General features: G+C 38.4%; 1 protein-coding gene across 1 annotated transcript; it reads right to left on the bottom strand.

Annotated features, from left to right (window-relative positions):
• Positions 1–162: 162 nt before the first annotated feature.
• On the bottom strand, positions 163–5659 carry LOC100247883 (G-type lectin S-receptor-like serine/threonine-protein kinase LECRK1). Its single transcript, XM_002264238.2, has 3 exons — positions 5576–5659; positions 2579–2630; positions 163–2474 (listed from the first exon to the last, which is right to left on the bottom strand). Exons 1-3 carry the CDS (start codon positions 5657–5659, stop codon positions 163–165), a joined length of 2448 nt encoding a protein of 815 aa, XP_002264274.2.
• Between the last annotated feature and the right edge of the window lie 5613 nt (positions 5660–11272).

Raw genomic sequence — 11272 nt, 5'->3', positions numbered from 1 at the left:
ACAAATTTTGAAGACATTGAAGTGGTTTAATTGATAAGGAAGGTTTTGGCCATTTATATACCACATTAGTGTAAGACATTGTGGAACAGATGAAATAATTGAAAAATAAGCATAACTTATACATCTGAGACGTTGAGATTGGTACATCTAGGTTTTTACATTTTAGTTATGAGCCTCTCTAGACATGGAACTAGCAAAGGAAGCTCTAGGAGGAGCTGGTATGTCTACTGTCCCTTCCATCATAAGCACCACCTTCTTCATCAGAGGGCGAACCGATGGCTCGTCCTGAATGCACCAAAGCCCCACCTTCACCATCCGTTGAAGTTTCATCCCATCCACCTCTTCATCGCGCACCAGCTTGTCCAGCTCTCTTGCCTCGAAGCAGTCGTACACATAGTCTACAAGTACTACTTCATTCTCCGAAACATCCATGTCTAAGCTCCTTCGACAGCAAATGATTTCCATCAACATGATCCCGAAGCTGTAGACATCTGCTTTTACCGTTATAGGCAAGTTCCTGTGCCATTCTGGTGCAACATAGCCCCTTGTTCCTCTTATTCCTGTGTAGGTCCTGGTCTGGTTGGGCATCAGCAGCTTTGCCAACCCAAAATCTGCAATTTTTGCGCACCCTTTCTCGTCCATTAGAATGTTTTCGGGTTTTATGTCGCAGTGGATGATCTGGGTTTCACACTCCTCGTGCAGATAGAGGATGCCTCTGGCTACACTCAGGGCTATTTCAATTCTTTCCTCCCATATTGGCTTTCTTTCGGACTTGAAGAGGAAATCTGCAAGTGATCCATTTGTCATGTATTCGTAGACAAGAAGCCTATTACTTCCGTCATGGCAGTAGCCCAGCAGTCGAACTAGATTCTTGTGATGGGTTCTCCCAATTGATTTCATCTCATTTTGGAATTCCCATTCGCCTTCTGCCATCATCTTCTCGAGTCTCTTGATGGCGACTGTCTTGCCATTTGATATGGCCCCTTTGAAGACTGTTCCAAAAGCTCCTTTCCCCACTTCATCCCTGAACCCATTTGTTGCTTTTTCAAGCTCATGGTACGTGAATGGTCGTAGAGCGACATCTTCCGCCCATCTATCATTTCCCTGATTCGAGACCCTTTTGAATGCGTACCTGTAAATAACAACACCGGAGATTGCTAGGAAAAATGAAATGCTTGTGCTTAGGATGACAATTATTCGCAGCTCCTTCCTGCTTTCTTTGCCTACCGAACTAAAATTACCTACTTTGAATAAGGTTGTGACTCCGCCTTCTTGACTCCCAAATCTTAATGGAAGCGTTTGTTTTCTGCACTGCTGGTTTTTGTACAGTGCGGCTTCGCAGTTACCGTCACTCAAGCAGTTCTCTATGCAAGCCTGTCTCGTCATGGAGAGAACAGAATAGGGGTCGTCTTCCCATGTAATATCTTCCAACGCAATGATATTATACTCTATATCTCCATTCTTGCTCATGCTGACATTCCTCTCGCAATCGGAGTTATTCTGACCCGGCTTCGTGAGATAGAAACCAGGAAGACATACACATTGAGGGTTCTGATTTGTAAGAAGACAGTACCCATTCAGACCACACAAGCCTCTTGGGACGCACCTATTTGTGGTTGGTGACCACTCCACTGTCCAATCACCATTCTGATCCGAACTGCTAGAATACAACCGCAATATACCATCTGCATCTATGGTCAAACGGTAGATACCTGTAGAGAAAGGACTCCCTTCATACAGATTCATGATATTAAAGCCAGTTCCATTCCGCAGGTAGAGTTTGCCATTGACATCAAGATTTAGACTCACAGTCGCTCCAGCAGTGAATGTGGAAGTATTCCAGTAAGCAGTTTCTGGTTTTGCAACATCTATCGGGTATTGAACCAAGTTCCCATCGCTCTGCATAATGAGTTGAAATTTTCCAGCCGAGTGATTAGTCTCAGAAACGCTTGAGACCAGCTTTTGCCCCGCCAAAAGAGGCTGCCCTGGTAAAATGGTGTCTGTTGGAGTATCAAAACTCTGCCATATGACACTGGAGCTTGAATTTTTTAGGACAAAATTGCCATCATCGAGCATGGAAGCTGAGGAAGCAGGCGGAAGATCTCTGTCAACAATGGATATGCTTTCCCCTTGATTCTGTTGCAAGATGAGCTTGCCGTCACTTGTGAAAATCAGTTGAACATCTCGGGAGAGTGGTGCAGCATCCCGATTTGCAGTCCATATGACTGTTCTTCGTGAAATTCTGTTAAACCAGATGCCAACAGCGTAGCCTTTGCCTTTTTGGTAGAATCCAAAGGCAAACTGACCAGAATGTGAAGACCAATTCGAGGGGCCAGTGGGGGAGAGAGAAGAGCCCAGGGTAATGCTTGAATTCCCTAGTTGTCCTGTTGTTGTAGAGAATTCAGAGATGAAGAGAAGAAACAGAATAATCACAACCATGTTCAGATAGTTGTGCTTCCTATGCCTTTGTTCCCCTGATCATTTAAAGATAGAACAATAATCTCAGAATTCAGAAGCCTCAATTCATGAAGGAAAATTCTTGCATTTCCAGAATTGGAGTCAATGGAAATTGACATACTTTCTGGGAAGCATAGAACTTTGTCCACGTCAATGACCGAAGGCTGATCACACTGTCCAACAAATGGAAAAGAAGAGTTTAGAACTAGTTTTATTCAGATCCTTTGGCCGTATTTGTGGAACAATCAGATAATATTGTTATGAAGACTGACTCAATGGCAAGGAAAACACCAAGATGTACATATCTTCCTCTCTTCTTTCTTCTCAACAGTCGTTATTTCCCTATTCAATGAATTGAAAAGATGAGCCTTTTGATTAGCTTGACTTTGATTTGCCGTGTATGTCTAATATAAACGACCCAAACCAGTCAACACGCCAAAATTGTTTACTTTAGGTTTCAAAGGGGCCATTTGAACACTCCTTTGAAATGCAGTTAGTGCCAATCCTTTTCGCCACTTCAGCTGCACAGTATTCTCCTTTACCTCTGGACCCAAAAAAAATAAAAAATGAAAGATTTCCATTTTATAAAACCTGTGGTTGATCCCCATTAGTGCTTCCCTGGATGTGAAATTGCTGGGGTAGGCTTTTGTCTAGCACTATGCTTTCTCAGTTGGAAATTTTTCATAATGACAATAAAAACACCAAAGATGAAAATAAAGACACAATGTTTGAATTTTCAGTATTTCGTTCAAACTTCTTGATCCAATCAACATTGGATTTAGCTCAAATCATTCAACCAAGGGAACAATTTTCAAACTCTGAACCATGGGACCTGTCTTTGGGTATGCAACCATGATTTTTAGGTCAAAAATGATGGTCTTCAACCAAAGATTAACTATGCTGTAACTGCTAAGAATAATGAAGAATCATGATGTGCAGTTGCATTATTATTGTCTTAATCTGGTAATTTATATATCGAACCCATTAACTGGAACTTTTCCACCAATTACTGAGGGAACCCTATGGAACTCTGTGCTTTTGCGACAGCAATCTCCTTTCCAACTGGGTTTCCTTAAAATTTATTTGTCATCCATGGGCAAATAGAGCATCTCATGTTTCACATAGTAATCGGTGTTTGAGCTGTATAGAGGTACATTGGGGAAAAGTATTGAGTTTTCTGGGCATCATGGATATTGAAAAGCCAATGTGAGGTAGATCTATGCAATTTGTCTTTTTCTTTTCTTTTTTTTCTTTTTTTCTTCCTCTATTTTGCTCTCTCCACTGGGGTTCCTGCCCGATCTCCTGCATGGCATCATCTTGTCTGCAGGCTATTCATGGATGAAAGTAAAGCTAGTTGGCATGCAGTTTCACACTAGAGCAATGAAGGTGGGACAAGGTAGAGAAGTGTTGTAGGGAATTCGGCACCATGTGTGGGAATCGATAAACAGTAAGCTATTCCCTCATGACCATGACGGCCAGAGGTGGTGATACAACAGGCAGCAGCGGAGTAATCCTCATCCTTAAGGAACAGATAAAGACGGTTATGGTCTAATTGGAGGCACAGTAGACGGAGCACCACCGCCAGTATGAAGCAACTGTGAGTTGAAAACGAACTTGGATAGTCGCTATTGCAGGGTCGCTAGGCTGAATCTAGCCAACTACGTCGCACCCAAGGTCGACCACCACCACTGTTGGTACGAAATACAAGCACCAAACCCGGGGTAGAGTGTTGCCAAAGAAGCCTTCCGGCAAGCTTTGTTTAAAAATTGGGAGATCTGAAGTCGTTGGCCTATTCTAAGCCCACCAGCTTAGAATCCCCGTTCCACAAAGCAAGCAAATGCATCATTGGAGGAGGATCAAATATTATGCTTGAGACTAAAATGCACAACCTAAAAGGACTGGGGCCAAGAAGGAAAATTCTAAACTAGGATACGGGAGAAATGACATCAAAGGTTGCCCTCTACTTCAGGTTGCCTCAGCCACTCAAGGGAGATATCGATTCAAAGTTGTGGGTGTTTTGTTTTTGAAAAAACTATAGTTCGGTATTCAGTTATTTATATAGGGTTTTATTATGTTACATGTAATGTTTGTGGTGGAAAATTGACAACAAAAAAATATTCTTTCGTTTTTCGTAGACTATATTTTGCATTTGCTTGTAGATAAAATTCATCTGGGTTGTGTATTTGCTTGTAGATAAGATTTGTCTTGACGAATCTCATGCTAAAGTCTCAAACTCAAATAGCTCACATCATCTAATATACAAGTTTTCCATGAACACTTCACTTACCCCATTTTTCTCACTTTTAAACACAACAATTGAAGAGTTTTCATGTTGGAAAAATACTTTAGGTCTGTTTGGTTGCTGTTTTTGAAAACTATTGTGAAAACAATTTTTTAGAACAGTTTTTTGTGTTTTCAAAAAAAAGAATTAAAAAAAAAATTGTGTTTAGAAACTAAATTTTGAAAAACAGTTTTTGTTCTCAAAAACAAAAAAACATGTTTGGTTGAGTTAATAAAAAAAATTAGAATAAATAAAAACATGTTTAAAAGTTATTTTTTTAATTAATAAAGTGTTTTCTTCCATTAATTTGATATTATAAATATGTAAATAATTTTCATATGCATAATTTATTTAAATTAAAAAAAAATATTCTATTTTGAAATTTTTATACTAGTTATAATTTTCTTAAACAAATGATGACTTTGTAACCATGTGTAAGTATATTAATTTCAATAATTTAAGAAAGAAGAAAGGGTTGGTGGGTGGGAGTGTGGTGGTTGGGTGGAGGTCAGCTTTGTGGAAACATAAAAAGCAGTTAAGAAAGCACAAAAAAAAAAAAAAAAAAACATAGAAAAACAAGAGCTTTCAGATCTCCTACCAAAGAGACTGATAAGAGAGGTGGTAAAAGAAGAGAGGAACATGACCGGGAGGAAGACGAAGAAAAGGTTTGAGATTTTTTCTTGTTGAAAATTTTGAATTTATTTTGTTTTTTGGTCTGTTTGAATTGGTGGGTAAATGGATGTAATAGTGGTGTTTGCTGGGTTTTGCGTAGAAGAGAGAGAAACAGAGATGGATCTTCCGAAAACCCACGAACCAAGAAATCGCATCGCCACAAACCCAACGAAAGGTTGCAGCTTCCGTCAATGCCGACAGTGGGGGTGGTGTTGCACCAGTGAATGATGATGTCTCCGCTGTTGCCATCGCTAAGCAAAGGCCATGTGATTGCAGTGGTCGTGGCTATCGTAGCTGCAATCGAGGGGTGAAAAATTCAATGGGAAAGCCTTTAAATTACTTTTTCTCTACTCCCAGAACTAGCAAATTGGGTTTGATTTTAGAGGGTTAAGGCTAACACGTTTTCAGACCTAGCAACATCAACCTGAGAAGGGAAGACACGAGAACAAGGAGAACACCCTTTTGAAAACACGGAGAACAACCACCTTTTTTTCCTCTAAATGGTGCAAAAAACAGGGAAAACAACTTGAAGTTGTTATCAGAAAATAGGGTTTTGAGAACATGGAAAACACGGAGAACAAAAACATTCTTCCTTACCAAACATGTTTTAAGTGTTTTTCTGTTCTAGAAAACAAAAAACAGTTTTCAAGAACACTTTCCAAACAGGCCTTTTATCTTTAGGTGTTTTCTTTTTGTATGCCCCTTAGTGGATGCATTGCTACATAACACCACGTAATCAGGAGAATGTAGCTAATTTTTTTTTACATCATTTTCATGTTTTTAAGAACTCAAGGCTTCATTTTGAGGACTTTCTTTTATTTATTTCTTTACTATTTTTGCCATTGAGACGAACCAATTTTTAGTATATTATTAAGTTTTTCAATTGTTGTGACTAGAAACAAGTCTCTCTTCTATCATAGATTTATCATTATATAATATTACTTTTTGTCACATGTTGTCTCATCATTCAACCATAAAGTTGGTTTTCATTGGGAACTCAAGGTTTAGCTTGTGTTCTTTTCAAAACGAAACGAACAAACATAATGCTCATGTTCGTACCAATACAAATTGCCTCCTCCATGGCATTTGACACTTAAAAATCAATCCTAAAGTTCGTATTTTAAGGCTTCAAACTAAAGAAGATGAGCTTCCTCATCTCGTGTTCATGGAAACATGAGTTCTAAACTTGGTTCCTTTATTTACTCTCCTTTTATCACCTATATGCTCATCTCTAAAGAGTTTATAGGTGAAAAAAAAAATTATTAAGCTTGCTATCTTATGATAGCTACAAGTGAAGCTACTTGCCCCTGAGAGGGTTCCCTACATTATGATACCATTTGGTATAAGGACTATGACCAATGATAAACCTACCCATTGGACTTTTGTGTTCTTAGATAGACGACCGTCTAGCTTATGCTATTAGGAATACAAGTCTTTTACTCTTTTTCTATGTTAAGAACTCGAATCTTCATTTTTGGGCTAAATCAATCCTTATATTTTATTTTTAGTTTATTTATAGAGTTTCTCAAAACTCATGATTAACAATTCTTTCTAAGGATGGTTTATGTGACTTTTAAGTATTTTATAATGCCTTAACATTTTGTTTTTAGGTGAAAACCATGATCAGAATGCGTGCATGACTATAGGAAGCATATGATGGTCATTTGATTTTTCTTTGAGCTTTTTGACTTTAAATGGGTCTACTTCAAATTTGAAAGTACACAATCTCCCTCAAATTCTTTGTTGTGCCTTTGACCTTAAGTAGGGATTTCGTCCTGGTGAGTCATTTCATCTTGATTAATGAACATTTTGAAAATGGCAGGCATTTCACCTTGATTAGGCATATCGCCTTGGTGGACATTTCATCTTAGTGGAATATTTTGCTTTAATTGGCCATTTCACTTGTTTGATCATTTTGCTTTAATGGAACATTTCGTCTTGATAGGACATTTCATCTTGGTGGAACATTTTGTCTTAACTAAGCATTTAGCATTGGTAAACATTTCACTTTAATCAGGCAATTCACCTTAGTAGACATTTCGTTTTGTTTGGACTTTTCGTCTTGGTTTGGAGTAAAGTTAATAACATCTCAATTTCATATGAAGATAGATGAGCATCAAGCAACATTTTTTTATGTGTATCTAAAACAAACAAAGGATAAGACTGCAAACACCTCAATGACAAGGGGTTTTCATTCATTAAGCATATAGGAGTCATGCATTGACTGCTATTTAATTGGTTTTTCGGCTTTAGAACCACATTTGGTTTCCTCACCCACCACCAGCAAGATGTTGCAACACTATATTTAGATGACCTCAAATCTTCGTATACATCTACTCCTCTCATCATACATATTGAATTTGGGCATCAAAAAATATTGTGAAGCCTCTTCTCTCAAAATCTGAGAAGCATATTGTATTGGAAAAAGGTTCACGAAACCAAGGAGCTGTATTAGTGAGAAAATGAGAGTTAGAGCTAATACTCGTTACAAAGAGAGAATATTTTTTTGTTACCACACACATCTCCCAAGGATATACACGTGTCAAGGACTAGCAAAGCTATAAATAGATTAAACGGCTCATAAGGAAGGACCATTAAAAAAATACCAGAACATTTGGCGCCATCTGTGGGGATTTCCGAGCAAAAAGCCATATCCCCGTCACATAATGGTGGTGTCTCACCAAGCTCTACGAATGATTCATCCTAGACTTCCGAACAGCAACTACAGTAGTCAAAGCAATTGAAGGACATGAGGATGAAGATGGCATTAACATGCTGTGGAAATCCCACCAAATTACGTTCCTCAGTTGCCCCACAGCGTTCAACATTTTATCCTACCTGAAGGCCACTCCTACTGCTGTCGTCAAGAATCTAGAGCAAAATTGTCGAAATTCATCTTACCCTGGCTGCAATGTGTCCCGATACTCTCTAGAAGGTCCTAGTGCCATTTTACAGAAATCTAGACTAGAAAATGACTTTTTATCAAGTGCATCTTTACTTGTTCACTTCAATAGAGTTTGCTTCCATGGTTGACATATTTGTTACCTTTTCAGCTTCTGCTTTAAAAGTTGTATGGATCTCCTCTCAATCTATGTTTTGATCGATGAATCTTAGTTGTACAAACGCCTATTTGTTGTTTTGAAATAGTCAATTGCTGGCAAGGATCAGATTAGAGTCGGGTCATCATTGATAAAAGCTTTGTTGTAATATAAAGAAAATCAATGATGCAGATGTAGATGCAGAGTTGATGGTGACGATAAAAAGGACACTAGAAAAGGAAGAGAAAGATAGAGTAGGAGAGAATAATAAAGAGGTTGTTGATCAGAACTCTACGGAACCACCTAAAGATGAGGAAAAAAATTAAAACTCCAACAACAGCATTGACATTACCGACAAAGGTGGAGAACCCTCCCGTGGCTCATACCAAGAAAGTCTTCAAATTGATAAATGGTAGTTTTTTTCATTCATACTTTCATTCGTTCATGTACAGAGTATATATAGAGGGTAATCACCATTCTAAGAATGGGAAAGAATGATATAAGGAAATAACAACTAATATCCTAATATCTCAACTTTCCTAATATCTCAATATTCCTAGTATCTCAATATTCCTAGTATCTCAATATTTCTAATATCTCAATATTCATAATATCTCAACTTTCCTAATATCTAAACATTCCAAATATCTCAACACTAAATGATATAAGGAAAGAATGATATAAGGAAAGCATTCCTAATATCTCAACACTTCCCCTCAAGTTGGTGCATAGATGTCACACATGCCCAACTTGTCTAAAAATTTTGAGAACACTTGACTTGAGACAGCTTTGGTAAGGATATCGGCCAATTGATCTTCTGATCGAATCTTAGGCAATTCCACAATCTTATCATCCAACTTTTCCTTAATGAAGAATCTATCCACCTCGACATGCTTTGTACGATCATGTTGTACTGGATTATGAGCAATGTCACATGCGGCTTTATTGTCACAAAACAATCGGATTGGTTACCTAGATAGGTAACCTAAATCCTGTAAGAGGAGTCTTAGCCATAATGCCTCACAAAGTCCTAAAGTCATACCTCTAAATTCCGCTTCTGCACTTGAACGAGCGACGACATTCTGCTTCTTACTTTTCCATGTCACAAGATTACCACCTACAAAGGTAAAGTAACCAGATGTAGATCGCCTATCATCCACTGCACCGGCCCAATCAGCATCAGTATATACTTCTATACTCTGATGATCAACATTTTTAGCGAACAAAATTCCCTTCCCAGGAGCATTCTTCAAATACCTCAAAATACGCATGACTGCATTCATATGTTGCTCTCCAGGATTATGCATGTATTGACTCACTACACTCAATGCATAAGCAAGATCTGATCTTGTATGAGCTAAGTACATTAATCTCCCCACAAGTCTCTGGTATCTTCCCTTATCGGTTGATACTTGATTAGGTTCAACACACAATTTCAGACCTTCTTCTATCGGTGTATTAACAGGTTGACATCCCGACATTCCAGTCTCCTGTAAAAGATCTAAGGCATACTTTCTTTGAGACAGAAAAATTCCTTTACTTGATCGAGAAACTTCAATCCCAAGAAAGTATTTCAGAAGACCTAGATCTTTCATTTCGAATTCTCTAGATAGATAATTTTGCAGAGCTTTTCTTTCTTCAGGATCATTTCCTGTAACTACCATGTCATCCACATACACGATGAGTGCCGTAATCTTACCATGTTGCTTTTTTAGGAATAAAGTGTGATCTGAATTACTTTGACGATAGCCAAAAGCTCTCATTGACTTTGTGAACCTTCCAAACCATGCTCTCGGGGATTGCTTCAACCCATACAATGACTTCTTCAATTTGCACACCTTCTGACATTGCTTTTCTGACACCATGCATCCTGGTGGAAGATCCATATATACTTCTTCAGATAACTCGCCATGCAGAAAGGCATTTTTCACATCGAATTGTTGTAATGGCCAATCTAGGTTTGCAGCTAAAGACAATAATACTCGAATTGTGTTGATCTTAGCTACAGGTGCAAATGTCTCTGTGTAGTCAATTCCATAAGTTTGAGTGTACCCTTTTGCTACCAGTCTTGCTTTAAATCGTTCAATACTACCATCTGCCTTGTACTTCACAGTATAGATCCAACGACACCCAACTGACTTCTTTTCTGGTGGACATTCTACGAGTTCCCATGTTTCATTCTTCTGCAATGATTTCATCTCTTCATTCATGGCTGCTTTCCACCTTGGATCAGCTAAGGCTTCCTGCACACTGTTAGGAATAGATACAGTAGATAATTGATTTACAAATGACTTATTTGATTCAGACAAACGATGGGTAGACACATAGTTGCTCATGGGATATTTGACTTTAGTAGACAATTCAAGTTCATATATGGGTTTAGGAATACCTCTATTATGACGATGTGGTAACCGTTTCATGAATGGATCAGGTTCCAAATTAAGAACACCCTCAACAGACGACGATTGGTTTAGTATTTCAATGAAGACATCTTCGGACACAAATTGTTGACCACTCATATCCAACTCACCCACTTCTTGGTTCACTAGTTCAGATTGTCCAAATTCATCTTCCTCAGAGATATGATAATCATAATCGAGAGTCTGAATTTCCTTATGGTACTCCCCCTGAAGTTCAGACTCAGATGAAAAATACATTGAATCTTCATGAAACACCGCATCCATTGTAATATACATTTGTCGAGTTGAAGGATGGTAACATCGATATCCCTTTTTGTGCAATGCATATCCAACAAACACACATTGCAATGCATGAGAAGTTAACTTGGTGCGTTGGTGCTTGTGTAGATGCACAAATGCCATGC

This window comes from Vitis vinifera, chromosome 18, assembly GCF_030704535.1.
Source record: "Vitis vinifera cultivar Pinot Noir 40024 chromosome 18, ASM3070453v1".
NCBI classification, from domain to species: Eukaryota; Viridiplantae; Streptophyta; class Magnoliopsida; order Vitales; family Vitaceae; genus Vitis; species Vitis vinifera.
This window is presented reverse-complemented; position numbering and strand designations above follow the sequence as displayed.

What these genes read in the sequence shown, in the direction of transcription:
- LOC100247883 (XM_002264238.2), bottom strand. Translation starts at nt 5,659, where the DNA reads ATGGCAACAGCGGAGACATCATCATTCACTGGTGCAACACCACCCCCA. An exon ending in AAGCTGCAACCTTTCGTTGG is followed by an intron (nt 2,631 to 5,575) that starts GTTTGTGGCGAT and finishes TTTGTTGGACAG; the next exon opens with TGTGATCAGCCTTCGGTCAT. An exon ending in AGTTCTATGCTTCCCAGAAA is followed by an intron (nt 2,475 to 2,578) that starts GTATGTCAATTT and finishes TTAAATGATCAG; the next exon opens with GGGAACAAAGGCATAGGAAG.